This window comes from Nicotiana tabacum, chromosome 20 (genome assembly GCF_000715075.1).
Source record: "Nicotiana tabacum cultivar K326 chromosome 20, ASM71507v2, whole genome shotgun sequence".
Classification (NCBI taxonomy): domain Eukaryota; kingdom Viridiplantae; phylum Streptophyta; class Magnoliopsida; order Solanales; family Solanaceae; genus Nicotiana; species Nicotiana tabacum.
In genome coordinates this window covers 52,767,988-52,789,182 of record NC_134099.1, presented here as the reverse complement: position 1 = coordinate 52,789,182, position 21,195 = coordinate 52,767,988, and the positions used below count along the sequence as shown (strand labels likewise).

At 38.6% G+C, this 21,195-nt stretch overlaps 1 protein-coding gene across 1 annotated transcript; it reads right to left on the bottom strand.

Annotated features, from left to right (window-relative positions):
• Window positions 1–1,103: 1,103 nt before the first annotated feature.
• On the bottom strand, window positions 1,104–10,436 carry LOC142174964 (uncharacterized). The gene is made up of 5 exons (XM_075241462.1): window positions 10,287–10,436; window positions 10,039–10,173; window positions 9,681–9,789; window positions 9,098–9,249; window positions 1,104–1,234 (listed from the first exon to the last, which is right to left on the bottom strand). Exons 1-5 carry the CDS (start codon window positions 10,362–10,364, stop codon window positions 1,211–1,213), a joined length of 498 nt encoding a protein of 165 aa, XP_075097563.1. The 5' UTR covers window positions 10,365–10,436; the 3' UTR covers window positions 1,104–1,210.
• Between the last annotated feature and the right edge of the window lie 10,759 nt (window positions 10,437–21,195).

Here is a 21,195-nt window from a genome sequence, read left to right as displayed (position 1 = left end):
ACTAAGGGTTCATTTGGCAGGATGCATTAGATAAAATAATGCATACATTAGCTTTACGTATTAATAATGTATTGTTTGGTATACTTTTTGAATCTATGCATTAGTTATGCAAGCATTAGTTATACACATTATTTGTTATTATCCTATGTATAACTAAATGCATAAGAAACCATGGTATTAATAATGCAATGGGCTTTAATGCATGCATTAGCTTAGTTAAAGACAAAATTATCCTTCAAAATTTATGCTTGATTAAAATATGCTATTATATTAATGCAAGTTTGAAATAATCCAAGAAAGTGCAAACTAAAATTATATCCCTAGTAAATAAATAAATACTAAGCATATTTTCTTTTTTATAAATAAATATTCAGTTTTATACTACAATATAGGCGAACAAATCAAATAATTTTTTTAAACCTTTTTCATATAAAAACATTCATCAACATATGTTTCTTTTAAAAAGATAAAATGATGGACTGGTTATGAGGATATTTTTGTAAACAGACAATTCTTTTAGATACATCAAACCAAACAATGGATAAGAAATATGTCGGCATAACTGATGCCAACATAATTAATGCAAACATAACTAATACCAATATTACTATTACACCCGATTAAGCATTATTCTTATACATTTTACCAAACGACCCCTGAGGGTATTTTATTACCTTGCTAAACAGTTTTGTGGTTGTCAAGATCCTACAGCTGAGTTAAAAATTATATTCAGATAAGAGTATGGCTTCATTTGTAATTATTTCTGTTTTCATGAGAACAACTTTTCACGCTATAGGCTTCAAATTATATGTTTGTGCTTTTACTATCATCAGAAATTGGCCCTAGTGTAGCACTAGTAATATCTATTTATCAAATGACTACGGAACGACAAATGAGGTTTGCTCGGTTGGTAAAAATACTTTCACCCACAATTATTAGGTCCTGGATTCGAGTTACGCTGGAATAGAAGTGTGGAAACACAATACATCCTCCTAAATTGGAAAAAGGTTTTAAAAAAAATGACTACAGAACAATAGTGTGAAATTATAATGAAACTAAATATTTAAAAGTTGAATAAACTTTAGAAAGTATCATTTCAACATTAAAGAATTAGATTGCTTGCTACTTAATAAATCCAGTACAAGCAAATCACTGGTATCACATCACCTCGTCTTCTCTCTCTTTCATCTGCTCACGAGATAGTAGAGGTTCATCGTACAATGTACATTGACACCTGTGGCAGCGGGATATAAATAGATCTTACAAAACGTTATAATATGAGTACCACAGAGAAGAAATACAACTTCAATATCAATAACGCTACTCTTAGAATCTTTTGGTTGCTGGTTAGAGTTATCCATGCATTAGCAGGGGCAGATCCACACTTAGCGAAGCAGTGTCACGCACACCATTTCGTCGAAATTTTTTACTAATTATATGTATTAATATTGTGAGGAAACGGATAAATAGGAAAAAATGACACCACTTGACATAAATTATCTCTTGGTATGTTGGTTATGTGCTTGATTTTGCTTTAAGAGGTCAAAGGTTCAAACCGCAACTAGCACATCTTTTTTGCAAATATTTGAGAGTGCTCTGTGGTTAAAAATAGTGATGATGTAGAATTGAACTCATGAGCTTTTCTGCTTAAAACTCAACAAGACCAATAGACTAAGATCATTTCTTGTTTAGAAGTATGATAATTAACGCTATTATTCCCGTTATTCTATAAATTTCGACACCGCTTACGAAAACTCCTGCGTACGCCCTTGTGTATTAGTATTGTAGAAATTAGTTATACAGGAATTAATTATGCAAGATTTAGCGGGATATAAATAGATCTCACAAACGTTATAATATGAGTACCACAGAGAAGAAATACAACTTCAAGATCAATAACGCTACTCTTAGAATCGTTTGATTGCTGGTTAGAAATATCCATGTATTAGTATTGTAGAAATTAGTTATATAGGAATTAATTATGCAAGATTTAATTGTGAAGGGATTAGTTATATAAAGATTAGTAATGCATGGATTGTAATGTAGAGATTATTTTTTGTTGAATATTTACTTTATCCTGATTATACAATATGTAATTTAAAATAAATGAGGGTTTTTCGATCATTTGATTGTTTAATACATGTATTAGTTATTCCACATTCTACCTTACATAAATAATACATAGATTTATTGTATAACTTATCCATGTATTACTTATACAGCCAATGGAAAAGCAATCAAACATGACATTAGTTATGCTGATTTTTGTACAAAGTAATTAAAGGCTATCAAACACGGTATTAGTTATGTTACTCCTAGTACATAAATAACTTACCCTGTAATTAGCTACCAAACGACCCCTTAGTGCACAATTCCACTCGAACACGAACAATGACTACAAAATTTGCAATTACAAAATCCAAATTAGTAAGACCTGAGTTTGGTAAGACCCAGAAGAACTTGAGCAAGTAATCCTCTTCAAATTTTAAGCTTAACAGATGCTCTCAGGCATACTCCCCGAGGAGCCTGAGAACCCGGAATCCTGAATTTCTACAAACATCATCGAAGAGTCACCAGTGACGCGAGCCTATCCCTGAAAACAGCTCCAGCAAAGACCCTCACACGCGCTGCCAAGCTCCGGCGAGCACTCCATCACGCGCCGGCGCGTAAGCCAATTTCCGGGCCAGATTTCAACTTTTTTCTTTTGGACAGCCTCTTCGTCCCCTTATTCCGACCCCACCAATCCATGAAGTTTTAGATTCCGACCACTTTTCTTTTTTCCGGCGACGGGAAGCACAGTCAATTGCCAAAAAAAAACTTCTTTCTCCCTCTTCTTAAGATTGCAGAATTCCTTCCTTTGCTTCATTCTGTTTTTCACCCGTTCTGACTGCTGATATCTCTAACCTTTGAGGTTTTTCCGGACAGATCTCACCACTTCTTTTTTTGGGACAACAGTACTTTCTCTTAGACTTTCCCTAGATACTCTCTCTCCTATTTCCTAGGAGGGTAGAAACACCTTTCCGGTGGGATCTTTCACCGGATTTCTTCCCTTTCCTCTCCTCTAGACTCCTTCCTTTCTTTCTCTTTCTCTCCTTCTCAGATTTTTCCCTCAAAATCAGATTCGTTTTACTTCATCAGTTAAATATGGACAGTGACAAAATTTATTACAATGCTAGCTTCAAGTCTTTTGATATCACAAAAATTAGTTCTAAGTCTGGAACACAGTTTGAATGGGTAGAACGTAGCAAAAAATTGATGAGAACAGTAAATGTCAGCAGTAAAGTCATGAAATGGGTGACAGAGATATTTAATGTGGCGTCAAAGGAACATAGGAGGGCAATAAGAAGATGGAACATGAAAGAACATTACACAGAATACTTTTGTAACCTTAAATTCAATGAATATGGTAGGTACATCAGTTTTATTGCTATACAAGGGGAAAGTAGATCTATCATTATTACACTGGAAATCTCATTAAATGCTGGGTGGGGAGACATAGCTAGAAAAATTATAAGACTAATTAATTCTTCAGAGAAAGAGGAGCAGCCCCATACAGTGAGAATCTCAAAGATGGAGTCCTCATACACTGAAGCGGTCAGAACCAATAGATGGTCCACTGAAGGCACAAAATCATCCCTAATAAATATCAACAACTCCAAAATTATGGTCCCAGGAGGTTCAGAATTATCAGAGAGGGATGTGTTGAGTAGATGCATAGTAGGCAAGGTGATGATTTCTCTGAAGGAATCTCCAACTTTGAACGATATCAGAAGATGGGCAAACAACACGTGGAATTCCACCATCAGCATAAATGTTCATGAGATGAACGATTCCCAATTTCTGTTCGAATTTCCCACAAGAAAGGAGGCAAAACATGTGCTAAGGGGAGAATGGTGGTGGCAGAAGTCCAAAGTAAGCCTCGACTGGTGGAAACCTACCACTGGTTGTTGGCCGGAAAAGGTGAAACGAGACTGGGTATGGGTAAGACTACTGGGTTTACCTGTTAATCTATGGTCAGATAAAGTTCTCAGTACCATAGGAGACCAATGTGGGGGATGGCTAGAAACAGAGGAGGAAACAAACCTCAAAAACCACCTCCGATGGGCAAGAATAGAAGTGAAGGGAGATGGGAGTAGGGTTCCGAGAGAGATACAGATGGAAAGTGACGGATTTTTATACAAAATCCCCATCTGGTGTGAAATTCCGGTGACTGTAACAGCGATTACAGCGGCGGGGTGTCCAAGGGAGTAAGATGATGAAGGACAAGGACTGCAGGGTAATAGAGGGAGAAATTAACCAATGGTCAATATTAGTATCCACCTGGGGAAGGAGATTGTAACAGCTCCACTGTACTATGGTCATGTGGGTACATCGAACAATGGAGAGGCTTTTAAAAATACTACACGTGTGCCAGTCTCACGTGACAAAGGAACAGACTCAAGTTCTAATGATTTGGGCCCAAATAAATCTCTGGGCCCAAGATTGATAGACCATTCTATAACCCTCTGTAATAAAAGACCAAAAATCATAGCCCAGTTGGAGGAATTAAAAGACCCCATCCTAATAGAGGTCCAGGCAAATACAGTGTTCCTCCCTTTGGAAAAAAAGTCGAAGAAAGCAGAGAAGGCCATTGAGATCGACAATTCAGATGATACACTCGAAGAGGAAGCTCAAACCGAAGAGAACAAGGAAAGGGCCTTGGTATTAATCAAAAACAAGGAACAATCAACCTCTGACATGTAGCAAAAGGAGCACATGCAACCGGAAGAGGAGAAAAAGTTTGGAGAGTGGACAATTGAAGAAGTTTTCCCCTTAAATTCTCTAGATAATGAAGAGGATCCAGAGTTTCAGGCATCAATTTGGGTGCACCAAAATATCATTAGGCTGAGCAAAGAGTTTGGGGTGGAATTCAAAGGGTGCGAAAAGGAAGCACTCCAATTATTCATGAAAATTGATGGAAAGAGGAAGAATTTAACGGAGTCAACATCACTGATGATGGAAGTTGTCACACCAAAGAAGAAAGGAAGCAAAGAATTGAAAAACTTAGATCTTGGTAGCAGTTTCAAAAGCAATGGCACAATAAGCAGGGGAGGGTATATTGTCATCGATAGTCATTGATGATTAAAATAGTATCTTGGAATGTTAGGGGACTTAACAGAGCTAGGAAGAGGGAGTTGATAAAAAATATGGTGAGTAGCTGGAAGGCAGAAGTCTATTGCTTTCAAGAAACCAAGGTAGAAGGGGAAATCAGGGAGATAGTTAGAGAATTATGGGCAAATAGATGGGTGAAATATGCCCAGTTGGAAGCAAGTGGAACTAGAGGGGGTATTCTCATTATGTTCGACAGTAGGGCATGGGAAGGGGAAGTCAGTAGTGTAGGTAGATATTCCATCACATATAAGTTCAGTGGCAAAGCCCAAGAATTTGTTTAGCATTTAACCAGTATTTATGATGCTAATGATAGGGTTGAAAGAAAAGAAGTATGGAGGGAGATAGGAGCTGCTAGGGGTCTATTCACTGGGCCTTGGGTTGTGTGTGGGGATTTTAACACTGTTTGATATCCCTCAGAGAAGAAAAATTGTGTTAGGTATACCAGATCAATGGCAGAATTCTCAGATTTCATTGAGGACATGGGTTTAGTTGATCTGCAACTACTAGGAGGCAAGTTCACATGGAAGAAAGGAACATATTTCAACAGTGCTGCTAGACTGGACAGGTTTCTAGTCTCTGAAGAATGGGATGAAAGATTTAGAAACATTAAACAGTCAATCCTTCACAGGGTTACCTCTGACCATTCACCTGTCATGATTCAGTGTGGCAATTGGGAACCAATGAAATCTTTTTTCAAATTCGAGAATTGGTGGCTGCTGACTGAAGGTTTCAAGAATAGAATTAAAACATGGTGGGAGTCCTTTTCATGTACTGGCAGACTTGATTACATCCTGGCTTTCAAGCTGAAAGCTTTGAAGGAAAAACTCAAAGAATGGAGCAAGACAATTTAAGGCAATCTAAAGATACAGAAACAACATATATTGGACCAACTTGCTAAAATTGAGGATATACAAGAACTGAGGAGCTTGAATGAGGAAGAGACACACAAAAAACCTCTCTACTGCTAGAATTTGAGGAAAATGCTCGGAAGGAGGAGATAGCTTGGAGGCAATGGTCCAGGGCCTTATGGTTGAAAGAAGGTGACAGAAATACTAAGTTCTTTCACAAAACTGCAAATGCCCATAAAAGATATAACAATATTGACAAGCTACAAGTCAACGGCGAAACTGTGGAGAATCTTGAAGATATCACGAGGGAGATATACTCTTTCTACTAAAAATTATACACAGAAGCTGAGGAGTGGAGACCACAATGCAGCCTAAGGGACTGCCAAACTATTAGCTCAGAGGATAATCAGATGTTATTGAGCCCTTTTGAGCCTCCTGAAATCTGGGAGAATGTCAAAGCATGTGTAGGGGACAAAGCTCCTGGTCCAGATGGGTATACTATGGCTTTATACATTCAATGCTGGGAAGTGATTAGTCAAGTGTGATAGCTGCAGTCCAGAATTTTCAAGTTACTGGGGTCTTTGAAAAAAGCTTCAATGCTACTTTGGTGGCTTTGATTCCTAAGAAAGTTGGAGCTAAAGAACTGAAAGATTTCAGATCTATCAGTCTGATAAGTAGTGTCTACAAAATAATCTCAAAAATCCTAACAGAAAAAATCAAGAAAGCAATGGGCAAGTTGGTGGACAATCAACAGATGGCCTTCATCAAAGGTAGGCAAATAATGGATGCTATTCTCATTGCAAATGAGAGTGTAGATGCTAGAATGAAGAGCAAAGAACCTGGTATCCTGTGCAAGCTGGACATAGAAAAGGCATATGATCACCTTAACTGGAACTTTTTGTTGGGAATACTTTCGAAGATGGGCTTTGATGAAAGATGGATTAGTTGGATCAAATTCTGCACTAGTACTGTCAAATTCTCTATCTTAGTCAATGGTTCACCTGTTGGTTTCTTTTCCTCTCAGAGAGGCTTGAGACAGGGAGACCCTATCTCCCCTTTTCTATTTATTCTGGCTATGGAAGGTTTAAACAATCTGTTTAAAACTGCCAAAGCAAATTATAGGATCAAGGGGTTCAGGGTAAACTCTAGGGAGCCAACCAACTTGGAAATCACCCATCTACAATATGCATATGATACTTTGGTATTTTGTGATGCTAGCAGAGAACAGTTGTTTTTCCTGAGAATGGTATTCATTCTTTTTAAAGTTATATCTGGACTACACATTAACTGGAACAAGAGTTCCATCTATCCAGTTAATGAAGTAATGGAGATGCATAGTTTGGCTAGAATACTGGGGGGGAAGATAGGAGCTCTACCAACAGTGTACCTGGGAATGCCACTTGGAGCAAAAAGCAAGTCAAAAGTAATATGGAATGGAGTAATTGAGAAATGTGAAAAGAAACTTGTTAGTTGGAAGAGCCAATACCTATCTTTGAGAGGTAGACTAATCCTCATCAATAGTGTTTTGGATGTCATGCCTACTTACATGATGTCTTTATTTCTAGTTCCGACCAGTGTAGTTAAAAGAATAGATGCACTGAGAAGAAACTTTCTATGGCAAGGTACCAGTGATAAGAGTAAGTTTCATTTGGTCAGGTGGGAAGTACTTATTACCAGCAAGAAAGAAAGGGGAATGGGGATTAGAAATTTGAAAACTCAGAATCAAGCATTGATGATGAAGTGGTTATGGAGGTTTTCCACAACAGAGCAATCTTTATGGAAGAAGGTAATTCAAGAAAGGTATGGGATGGAAAGTAGTTGGACAACAAAAATAGTTTGTACTCCTTATGGGGTGAGTCTGTGGAGGTCTATCAGAAACACATGGCCAAGGTTCAAAAACAATTTCAGTCTCAAAGTTGGAAATGGAATGAAAACATCCTTCTGGGAAGATAAATGGCTTGGACAGAGAACTTTAAAGCAACTATTCCCGGACATCTACAATCTGAATCAGCAATAAAGAGCTTCTGTTGGAGAACTTTGGACAGGTCAAGGATGGAAGCTTACATTTAGAAGATTTCTATATGACTGGGAAATTGAGAGGCTGCCAGATTTCTATGATACTCTGGAACAGTTTAGAGGGACCACCAACAATGAAGATAGGTTGTTCTGGTAAGGGGGGATAGGAGGAATTTTCTCTGTTAGATCAGCTTACAAGGAGTACAACCATTCTAATAATCAGATTGGTTGTTGGCCTTGGAAAATGATCTGGAAAGTTAAAATACCTTACAAAGTGTCATGTTTTGTCTAGATTCTAGCAAGAGAAGTTTTCCTAACCCAAGATAATCTCACTAATAGAGGATATCAGTTGGGGTCTAGATGTTACTTATGTAAAGCTCAGGAGGAGACAGTCAATCATCTTTTCTTGCACTGCAGTGTCACAGATCAAATTTGGAAGATATTCATCAACCTGAGGGGAATTAAATGGGTTATGCCAGGGAGAATCAGGGAAGTCCTAACAAGTTGAAAAAGAGATGGAATGCAGTCTGGCTAGAAGGAGAGATGGAAGATTGTCCCTGCATGTATATGGTGGACAATTTGGAAAGAAAGGAAAGTAGATTTTCTCCAAAAGCACTTTTTTGAAAAGCACTTTTGAGAAAAATACACTTAGAAGTAGTTTTTAAAAGCTTGGTCAAACACTAATTGCTGCTCAAAAATATTTTTCAAATTAATTAGCCAAACACAAACTGCTTCTCACCAAAAGTACTTTTGAGAAAAGCACTTTGGAGAAAAAGCTTTTCAAATAAGTTGATATTTGCACCTTGGCCAAACAGGTTATAAGGTTGTTTTGCTTACATGTCCATTTCATTCTAGCTAGCGAAGTCTGGCGCATATTTTGAGAAACATATCTTACCAATTGAATTTCGCAGCCACTTAAAGCAAGCATTTTGATAATTGTAGAATTACGGAATACAATCTCTCATTGTACTGCTGTCCGTCTTTCACCCGTATCCTCATGCTCAACCAACATGAGATAAAGACAAAAGGTGGGTTTTAACAAAGATTGAAGGGTGTAAAAAAGCATATAATTTTTTTTTTACCTCCACAAGCACTTTCGCCTTTTTCTTTGAATTTGCACTTGGCTCATCTTTCTCTGCTCTTCTTCTAGCTAAAACAGAATCCTTTCTATCCCTCTTCTGATGAACTGCAACAGCCTCTCCATCATCATCCTCGTCCTCGCCGTCCATTCCAACTGCAACATGGTCAAACGGATTTACAATTAGTTCAATAATTATGGCTTTGAAAGACACTTCCTCGCCACAATGGACATAAGCAAATGCATCAGCCAGTGATAAAATGGATGTATCAGCACCAATAAACCAAAAGGATGCGACTGGTATAAATTTGCAACTTCTACTTCAATTTGTTCCAAATAGTACTCTTTTCAACTTAAAGTGCTCTCCTTTTTCAACTTCAGCCTAATATTGTCTGAATGCCAACTAAACATTATGAGAATACAACTGCAAACTCGTTTGTTCCTGGTGTTTAGGTAAACCTATGGGGACTCTAAATTCTGAGTTAAATATGTGATTTGCGTCCTCACTCAAAGGATGATGTTGCCATCAATTTATTACACTAATGAAACACTGGGAATAGGATGAGCACATCCATTAAGAACTTTACCGGTATCATCATCCAAGCCACTGTCTCTAATTCCAAGACCATCAAAATCTTCCATATCATCTTCCTTTTCAAGATCATCATAGCCTTCAACATATTCCACTTCATGTTCCTGCTTATTTCAATCATTAACAGCAGAATGAATAAACGACTCATCTAAATGTATCAGCCGAAGTTAACCAATTTACTTAGAAAGGCTTTGCCAGAGGAGGGTAGTCCCAGGCTCCAAGCTGATACAACCCACCCAAACCACCAAAAACAAGGGGGAGGGTGGTGGGGGAGGTAGCAACCAAGAGAAGAAAGGGAAACTAGAAAAACGAGAATATTTAAGAGACAACATAACAGGGGTTTTGATCAAGACCTCCTCATCTTCTTCTTCGCTAGCCACCTGCATTGCTTCCCTACCAAGAATCTCTAGATACTTCCGCTCAGGATAATTGTATATATCACCATACACTCCTTTAGAAAGGCGTTCCAGCAGTTCCTTCTCAATGCTCTGCAGGGTACAAATGGCATGACTTGTAAAGGAAATAGCCAGATGACCTACCAAATTAAGGAAAAAAAATTCTCTACCCCGAACAAGAGAAAGAATTACAAGCTTAAACTTACTTTATCGAGAAGAGCTGCTTTTTCAGCCTTTTCCTGTCGGCGAGATTCTCTTTTCTTTTCTTTCCTAGGTGTGGTCATTATCTTCTCCTTGGAGACACAATAAATTAAAGCATATAGCGAGTGCAGAAAAATGCTTTCAGTCAAACATCCATAAGCAAAGATTTATTTCCTCAAGGGGAGATACCAAAATATGGAAGTAAACAAGTCCCATCTTGAAAAGGTTGGGAGAAAAATTTATGACTGTTCTTGAGCTCAAACACAATTGTTACCATTACATTTTTTGGGATAAAGCAAGCTTTCTAAGTACTAGTTTGAATTAAGATAAATTGGAATATTCTCCAATACCATCTCACCTAATTGCCATGGGAGATTGATCCCCCCTAGAGAAGTTTGAAACTATACAGCTGTTAAAAAGTTCATTATCATATAACTGTCACACCTCCTTTTTCACCTATACCCCGTAAGGACATAAATATAAGGGAGTTTTTTCACTTAAAGGACAATCGGAACGGGATTTAATTATTAATTATTCAAAGTCGCCACCTGGGAAATTAAGGGTGTCCCAAGTCACCAGTTTTGATCCCGAACCGAGGAAAAATATGACATTGTTACAGTCTGCGAACCAGAAATCCGAGTAAGGAATTCTGTTAACCCGGGAGAAGGTATTAGGCATTCCCGAGTTCCGTGGTTCTAGCACGGTCGCTTAACTATTGCATTTGATTTTATCTGATTTTAATACATGCTAGCTTATGTGCCTTTTATTCGTAAACCGCTTTTTATCATCGTTTATTTTAAAGGAATTGCGACGTCGTGAAAATGCGCTTCGAACCACGTCGCAATCAATGCACCCATGGTAGTCAACACATTTTGACTTCGTCGAGACTTGGATTTGGGTCGCATCAATGCACACCCGAGTTAAAGGAAGTAAATTCTAATCAAATCGCGTCTAAAGAGTTTAACGCAATATTATTTTGGGGAAGGCCATGAAATTCACTAAACGGCCCTCCCGAATTCTAAGTATTTTAATAACCACTTATTGAGGGCCCCGCATTTGTAGTTTTATTCGGCGAGGCTCATCTCATCATTTTTAATAAAAGGCCAACCTAAAAAGTGACTACAATTTTCTATTTTTGGTTTTGTCTCTAAAAGAAAAAGAAAATCCTAATTGATTATTATCCAAACTCGGGCTTCGAATTCAAACCCGGATCCAAATATCCAAAACAGAAGGAACGGACAACCGGCCTTGGGCCTCAAAAGGCCCAGCACAATTGGGACGAAGACTCTTGTGAATGCAGGCGTTGGGCCTGGAATGGCCCATAGCAGTTGAGCTTGGGGAGGTCTGGGGATCGATCCCTTGGATTGACAGACCACCAATTTGGACTCATATCTTAATTAAATCCATATTACATACCCCCAGTGAACTAACAGGCTATTACACTACGAATGACGAAATGCAGGCAACCATTTAACTATTCCACTATTGAGTCAACTTGAGCATTATTAAAATGATAAGTTAAGCCAAATATAATCCTGAACTTATCATACTGATTCAAATCATGTCACTAAGGCACTAAAACTCACAAACTAGTCATTAACAAACACCTGTTAAAATTAACAATTACAACAAAGACATTGTTTAAAAATACTACTGTTTCGATGCCTCATTTTTATTTTTTCTGCAACCCATAATATACTATACTAACAGCATTCATTCTAAAACTAAAGTTAACCATCATGATGACTTAGTTACAATACGCCATATCTATATGCCATATATCAACTATACAGTTATACGGCCCAGTTAGATGTCTAGAATATACAATTCAATTAATACAACTGTGAATATCAAACAGATGTGGAAATATCTAAACTTAATCCGTTTTTGTATTGCAATTCCAGGACAACCATGAACTTCAATTGTATTCCATGTTCAAATTACATCAACACAGGCTGAAAAACGTGTACCTGAGATTTGAAAGGAAACAGAAGAAGAATGGATCAAAAGTTGTAATGCAACAGTGTAGTTCAGGAGCAAATTCAGCAATCCAAACAGAGGAATCAACAACCCAGCAACTCAGAATCCAAAATTTTGACTCAACACTGAATTTTTAAACAGCCAGAACACCCCAAACTCGAAAACTCAACAAATGGAACCAAAACAGACTGACTGAAACCCCAATATTACTTGAAACAACCAGAAATTTCTCTGAATACTCAAATCACCAGAAAAGGAACTGAGATTTGTAACTCAGCTACTAAAACTAGAAAATCAATTTCATAGTTGAATGAAACAGTACATGTTTTTTAATTTTTATGAATCTATTTGCTTCTTTTTTTTTTTGATTTTTGAATTTCTAACTTCTACTTTGAATCTGGAACTAGAAAGGAAAATTTTCTAAGCTAAACTAGCTATGAAATAGTGAATTTTTGGCTCCCCCCTCCCCCCAAAAAAAAAAGAGACCCCTCCTCAAGGCATTTGATGCCCTTTTATATGTGACAAAAGAGGGTGAATTAGATTTTAGGTTTTCTTTTTTAGTCCCCCCCTTATTTCAGTTTAGTCCCTCTATTCTTGACTTGCCAAACAAGTAAATGCATCACAATTACTGAAATCTACACTTGTGCCCCATTCTAGAAGGTCCTATACCCATTACAATTCCTAAACTAACCTTTCCCTACTTTGGAAATTACTATTCTTAAAGAAACTACCCTTTTCCCCTGCCCAAACTACCCTTATTCCCTACCTGAAATTACTACCCAAACAAGCTAAGCTTCAAGCCCCTAACTGACTGACTCAAACCCTCTGTTAGCCTTAAACGGACCAATTATAGTTTTCCAAAGAATCCAAATCAGCCTTAATCAGACCAAAACAAATTAAACTAATTAGAACTAGCTAGACGACTAATCCACTGAAGCCAAACATGAACTAATTATTATTTAACTAAAAGAAAAACAGAAACTAATTCAAGTAAAACTTAACTTAATTAATAAATTATAAATCGAACTAGTATCAGGAATTGGAACATATTCAAACAAACAACTAGACTTAATCAAATCGGGATACAAGATTAGAGCAATATTGACAAAAATTAAAACGTAAATTAACTAGACATTTAAACAAGGAATTCACATATGCAGAAAATCAGAAAAGGAAAGAGAAATTTAAGATGAAAGAAAAATACCAATACGAACTCACTGACCACGAAGAGCTCCGGCCAATGATTTTTCCACATCCCCGAAATTTCTGACCCTTAACATCCCTAACCTTGTGTTTTCATAAGAAAACACCTGGTTAGGGTTGTTAGGGTCCGAAATCATGGAGATCCTGCCTTAGGTTTTTGGTCAGAAACCCTCGATCTGATATTCGAGCTTTTTCAGACAGATTCGAGATACAAGGCCATGGGGGTTGGGTAGAGGAAGCCCAAGCGGTCACATGGTGTTAATTTGGTGTTATTTGGGGTAGGTCTCGTCGTGGCCGGAGAATCTTTCATCGAAGATCCGAGGAGATAGGGAAAGATTCGAGGGAGATGACCATGAGGGTTGGAAAGAGGAGGGGAAGGAGAATTTACGGCAAAATTTTGGTGGTCAACGGCATAGGTTGTGTTCGCCGGCGGGGGGGGGGTTCCGGCGGGGCTTAGAGAGAGTACGAGGAAGAAGCTGTCTGTCTCTAGGGTTTATCCTAGCTTCAAACATTTATAAGGGGATAGGGAAATGATTGTAGATCGTAGGATTATGATGAACGGACGGCTCAGATCTAATAGGGAAGGGAAACGACGCCGTTTGGATTTCTTGAAGATCCGGACCTGGTAAGTTGGATTGGGCTCCGGGCGCGGGAAGGAATAAAAATGTTGGGCCCGGGTGAAATGAATTAGGCATGGCCCAAATCGTGGGCAGCCCTTTCTCTATTTTTTTTTATTTTCTTTTTCTTTTTTTTTCATTTGTTTCTTTTATCTATTTTTTGTATATTTTTTCTGATTTTGTAAAATTGCAACAATTAAAACTAAAGTCCTAATATCTTACTAATTGATTTCTAAAATTATTTTAAAAACTATTTCGGGACGAATTCACAATTAAACCATTAAAAATGCAAAAGTGAACGATTTTTGTTGTTTTCTTCATATTTTGTTCTAAAACAAATTAACCTCTAATTAATACTAAAAATATGGAATTAAATCCTAAACGCAAATGCATATTTTTGTATTTTTCATATGAATTAGAATGCACATATAAATGCGACAATTAGCAGAAAATAACACCAAAATTCACAAAGACTATAAAATAATAAACTAATTTTTTTGTTTGAATATATCTGGGAATAATTTGCTTTGGGCAAAAATCACGTGCTTACAGTTTCCCCTCTTTGCTCGGAAACATAAAAAGTTTTCGGGCAAAGATAAGTGAGCAAATATGAGCGATTTTTGCTCGTTTGAATATTCCGTGTGAAGCATTTTGGAAAAGCTGACCGCACCCTGCTTCAGAGGTTGCCTACATATCCTAGGCTGAACAGGAATCAGGTCAGTGTAGTTCGGGCGTGTCTGGTAGCTGGGACTATCATGAGCTGTGATTTCACTGCGCTTGCTGCTGCTACTGCTTGCTAACCTCCCTTATTACACCGTGTCAAAAATAAAAAACTAGCCTAAGCTATGAACTACGAATTACAAAATCCTATCTAAATTCTTCAAACTTGTTCTTGTACTTCTTTGTTGTCTTGTTATCTTGCATTTTCCTGTTGCCTTGTTGCCTTGTGTTCTCCTGGTGAAATCCATTGTTGTTACTTCCAATTGCTAACTGAGATGTTGTTCCTTCTCTCTAAATTGCTGAACTTGAATAAACTTGAATTTGAATGTATTCCTCTGTTATCCAGGCGGGCTCCTGACTTCCGAAACTTGAAATTGAATGTATTCCTCTGTTATCCAGGCGGGCTCCTGACTGCTGAACTTGAAATTGAAATGTATTCCTCTATTATCCAGGCGGGCTCCTGACTTCATAAAAATAGACAAAACAAAGAAAATTTTCTGCCCCAGTTTGGAAACTGGGTACATGTTACTAGATATTAATAAGAATTAGACTAAAACTTGACTTGAAATACCTCTGTTATACAGGCGGGTTCCTGATTTCTGAAACTTGAATTATATACCTCTGTTCTTCAGGCGGGCTCCTAACTTCGACTACTTAAAAATTTAATACCTCCATTCTCCAGGCGGGCTCCTGACTTCGACTACAACTTGAATTGCATGTCTCTATTCTCCAGGCGGACTCCTGACTTCTGAAATTTGAAATGTATTCCTCTATTATCCAGGCGCGCTCCTGATTTCACAAAAATAGACGAACCAAGAAAACTTTCTGCCCTAGTTTGGGAAAACTGGGGCTTGTTACCGCATGCTAATAAGGGTTGAAAACTAAAATGTGCATGCTTTAGAATCTACAGACTGAAATGTATTCCTCTGTTATAGGGGCGGGCTCACCACTTCAAAACTCAAAATTTAAAACTGAAATGTATTCCCTTGTTATAGGAGCGGGCTCCCCACTTCAAAACTAAAAATTTAAAACAAAAATGTATTCCCTTGTTATAGGGGCGGGCTCCCCACTTCAAAATTTAAAATTTACAAACTGAAATGTATTCCCTTGTTATAGGGGCGGGCTCCCCACTTCAAAACTAAAGTTTTGTCCTAAACATGCAAACTCTGAGACTACCCTACATTTTCCTATGTTACCCCTCATTGTCTTGTGTTTAATCATACCACACTTGCGGTCAAACCTGATTAATGCTTGCTTTTCCCTCATGGAGATTTCCTCCTGAACCTATAACTCTTCTACCCCTGTTTCAATCACAACAAATTCCGTTAGTTTAAAATGGTGGTTAGCTGATGGCATTCTTGCTGATCAATCTTTCCACTACCTTGCTTTGTGTCTACTGACTTCCTCTGAACCGCTTGACTTTCTGACCGACTTTCAAATTCCCCAATCTCTGACAACCTAAATACTTTTGTACCCGTGCTGTTGTTTCACTTTTCCGATCCTTTTCGCCTGAACCCTTACATTTCCCCCAACGTTTCCAATTATTCCACCGATGAATCTTCCGACGACTTCCCCTATTCCACCTTATATCACATTGTTGTCGACATGCTCTGACCATTTTATGCTTTACCATTTTCGGAAGCTGGTAGTGGGCTTTGAAGTCCTTTCTAATTGCGTTGAACAAAACTAACATTGGAACATCTTAGACAGACAAAACCCCCCAAAAGAGAATGAAATGCAATGATTTAATGAGTTAAGGATAAGAAAAACCCAAAACCAAATGAATGTAAAAAGGAAAAAGAAAAGAAACTTATCTGATCGGAACAACTGGCACCAATGATCATGACATGCATTTTGGACTAATCGGCCCGACCTGTCCAACTAACCAGCTTCCAGTTGCCATACTTTATTGCCCCAGAATTCCCATCACTTGGTTACTTTGCCCAAACCTTAACCTTGTTCATCCTGTGGTGCCTCGAAACAGTTTTCCCCGACAGACCTTCTCAATTAACCATTTCTCAACTCACTTCCGCCTCAAGTTGCCCGCGAGGTTTCCACCAATAAGACTCTCTCATTTATTTTTCTCTCAGCTTTCGTCGCCTTATGGTGCCTGTGAAGGTTTTCACCAATAAGACTCTCTCATATATTTATTTTACTTTGTTTTTCCTTGCTTGAACCAGAGTGTTGCCCCTGTCATAAATTACTTTTACCTGCTCAACTTGACATTCCTCAAAAACTGATCAGAAGGTCTTTCTTTGGACTGTAATGTGGGCGTTGGACGGGGTTACAAAGAAAGGGTATGAAAGGCTCAAAATAATTTCAAAATGGGTTAAAATTACAACTTTCGAAATCAGATTTCTTACAACAACCACGACCTCTGCCCCAGTTTCTTTGCTTGGGGACTTTTGGGTTTTATTCTGCTATGACTGAACCTCAGAGAGGCTGCCTACGTACCCTTTCGAGATCAAGTCAAACGTAGTTCGCGTCATAGAGACTACATTGTTGTTTTCTTTTCTTTTCTTCATTTTCTTTTCTTTTCCCTTTCGTTTCTTTCTTCTTTTCACCTTCAATTTTCCTCTTTTTTTCTTTTCCTTCTTTTCTTCCTTCTTCCCCTTTTTTCTTTTAGTTTTTTTTTTCTTTTTGGTTTTACTTTTCTTTTCATCTTCTTTTCTTCTGCACTCGCGTTTCTTAATGGTGCCATTGATTCTGAAAGAGGGATATGAAAGAGAATAAATAAGGCTCAAAGGGGTGACAAGGGGTACAAGTGTTTAGATAGCAGAACAAAATGCCTTCATCATTTCAATCTTTAAAATATGCCAAATACAAACAAGTACAATCAAAATAAAGAAATCATACATAGTATCTCTTGACCGCATCGGAATTGATGGTCATTTCTACACATTTTCCTTTCATATCTGTCAGATATAATGCACCATTAGACAATACTCTGGTTACGACAAATGGCCCCGGCCAGTTCGGGGCGAACTTTCCTTTTGCTTTGGCCCAATGAGGCAAAATACGTCTCAATACTAATTGTCCCACCTCAAACTTCCTTGGACGCACTTTCTTATTGTATGCTCTTGCCATTCTTTGCTGGTACAGCTAACCATGACACACGGATGTCAATCTCTTTTCGTCAATCAAACTCAACTGCTCCAGGCGGCTTTTCACCCATTCATCATCATCGATCTCAGCCTCTACAATGATTCAGAGAGACGGGATTTCCACTTCTGCGGGTATTACTACTTCTGTGCCATATACCAAAGAGTAAGGAGTTGCTCCTACCGAGGTCCGAACGGTGGTGCGTTATCCCAACAATGCAAAAGGCAGCTTTTCATGCCACTGTCTAGATCCTTCTACCATTTTCTGGAGTATTTTCTTTATATTCTTATTGGCTGCCTCAACCGCACCATTTGCCTTAGGGCGTTAGGGAGTAGAATGACGATGAGTAATCTTGAACTGCTCACATGTGTCCTTCATCAGATGACTATTAAGATTAGCCCCATTGTCTGTGATAATCACTTTCAGTATCCCAAACCGACAAATAATGTTCGAATGCACAAAATCTACCATAGCTTTCTTTGTCACAGACTTGAACGTCTTAGCTTCCACCCATTTGGTAAAATAATCTATAGCTACCAGAATAAACCTGTGCCCATTTGACGTTGCTGGATCAATTGGCCCAATAACATCCATGCCCTAGACAACGAAAGGCCATGGTGCGGACATCGTATGTAGTTCTAATGGTGGAGAATGAATCAAGTCTCCATGCACTTTGATGACACTTACGTACGAAATTGATACAATCTCGCTCCATAGTAAGCCAATAATAGCCTGCCCGTAGGATCTTCTTTGCCAAAACATATCTGCTCATATGCGGTCCACAGACTCCCGAATGAACCTCAGTCATGATAGATGTGGCCTTCCTCGCATCCATGCACCTCAAAAACCCGAAGTCTGGAGTTCTTTTGTACAACACTCCTCCACTGAGGAAAAACCCGCTTGCCAACCGTCGAATTGTTCATTTCTGATCACATGTGGCATGTATCGGATACGCACCTATCCTGACATATTCCTTGATGTCATGAAACCATGGCTCACCGTCAAGTTCCTCTTCCACCACATTACAATAAGCGTGCTGATCGCGGACCTGAATCTGCAAAGGGTCCACGTAAGCCTTATCCGGATGATGTAACATCGATGCTAGAGTAGCCAACACATCGGCCACTTCATTATGAATCCTTGGAATGTGCTTAAATTCTATTGACTAAAACTGCTGACGAAGCTCATGCAAACATTGTCGGTACGGTATAAGCTTTAAGTCCCGTGTTTCCCATTTTCCTTGAATTTGGTGTACCAGTAGGTCCGAGTCACCCATGACCAAGACTTCCTGGACACCCATGTCTACAGCTAATCTCAACCCCAAGATACATGCCTCATATTCTGCCATGTTGTTCATACAATAAAAAATGAAGCTGAGCCGTAACAGGGTAGTGCTGACCTGTTTCAGAAATAAGTACTGCTCCTATTCCCACACCTTTCATGTTTGCGGCCCCATCAAAGAAAAGTCTCCATCCTGGCTTCTCAACTTGTTCCAACTCATCAATATGCATCACCTCCTCATCAGGGAAGTAAGTTTTCAACGGCTCATAATTATGGTCAACTGGATTCTCTGCCAAATGATCTGCCAGCGCATGTGCTTTCATTGTAGTCCGTGTCACATAGATAATGTCGAACTCCGTAAGCAAGATCTGCCACTTTGCAAGCCTCTCTGTGGGCATAGGCTTCTGAAAAATATACTTCAATGGGTCCAAGCGGGATATGAGGTAAGTAGTGTAGGATGACAAATAATGTTTCAACTTCTGTGCCCCCCAAGTTAGGGCGCAACATGTCCTCTCCAGATGAGTATACTTAACCTTGTAAGATGTTAACTTCTTGCTGAGGTAATAGATAGCCTGCTCTTTCCTACCTGTAACATCATGCTGCCCCAGTACACAACCAAATGAATTACCCAAAACCGTCAGATATAGAATCAAAGGCCTCCCCGGTTCTGGTGGGACCAACACGGGTGGGTTCGACAAATACCCCTTTATCTTATCAAAAGCCTCCTGACATTCATCAGTCCATTTAACTGCAGCATCTTTCTTTAACAGCTTGAAAATCGGCTCACAAATTGTTGTGAGCTGAGCAATGAACCTACTGATATAATTCAATCTTCCCAACAAACTCATCACCTCAGTTTTGTTTCTTGGAGACATCAATTCCTGAATAGCTTTGATCTTCGACGGGTCTAGTTCAATACCCCGACGGCTGACTATAAATCCCAACAACTTCCTAGATGGTACTCCAAAAGCACATTTTGCAAGATTGAGCTTAAGATTGTACCTGCGAAGCCTTTGAAAAAACTTTCTCAAATCTCTGACATGGTCAGACTGCTGCCTAGACTTCACGATTACATCATCCACGTACACCTCGATTTCCTTGTGTATCATATCATGAAATATTGTTGTCATTGCCCTCATATAAGTTGCCCCAGCATTTTTCAAACCAAACGGCATGACCCGATAACAATATGTTCCCCACAGGGTGATGAATGTCGTCTTTTCCGCGTCTTCCTCGTCCATTAGAATCTGATGATAACCCGCGTAACAATCCACAAAAGCACCAATCTCATGTTTGGCACATTTATCAATTAATATATGGATGTTCGGCAGTGGGAAATTGTCTTTTGGACTTGCCTTGTTAAGATCTCGATAATCGACACACACCCTGGTTTTGCCGTCTTTCTTTGGCACCGGCACAACATTATCTAACTAGGCAGGATACCGCGTAACCCAAATGACCTTTGCATCAAATTGCTTGGTAATCTCTTCTTTGATCTTTATACTTATGTTCGTTTTAAACTTTCTCAACTTCTGCTTGCCAGGTGGGAGTGTCGGATCAGTGGGCAGTTTGTGAACCACTAAATCGGTACTTAGACCCGGCATATCATCATACGACCATGCAAAAACATCCTTGTATTCGAACAATACTTTAATTATCTCCTCCTTGAGTTGTGGCTCCAGATAAACACTTATTTTAGTTTTGCGAATATTGTCTTGGTCCCCTAGATTAACTGCTTCTGTGTCATTTAGGTTAGGTTTGGGTTTTTCTTCAAAGTGACTTAATTCTTTACTAATTTCCTCATAGGCCTCGTCATCATCACACTCCACCTCATCATCACATTCGATTTCTTGTATTATTATTTCTGAGTTAGACTGGCTTTTAAAACTGGGCCAAAGATTCCTCATGCATGTCATGTCATTGATATCAGCATAACAAGAACTGTACAAAAAGAAAAGAAAAATGAAAACAAAATTAGGACTAAAGAAAGGAGAAAAATTGCATTTCATTG

Bases quoted from the DNA above. Each gene is read 5' to 3' on its own strand.
- LOC142174964 (XM_075241462.1), bottom strand. From the start codon at position 10,364: ATGACCACACCTAGGAAAGAAAAGAAAAGAGAATCTCGCCGACAGGAA. The intron at 9,790-10,038 runs GTCTTGATCAAA...TGAAATAAGCAG, and splicing joins GCGAAGAAGAAGATGAGGAG to GAACATGAAGTGGAATATGT. The intron at 9,250-9,680 runs GTAAAGTTCTTA...ACCATGTTGCAG, and splicing joins TGGCTTGGATGATGATACCG to TTGGAATGGACGGCGAGGAC.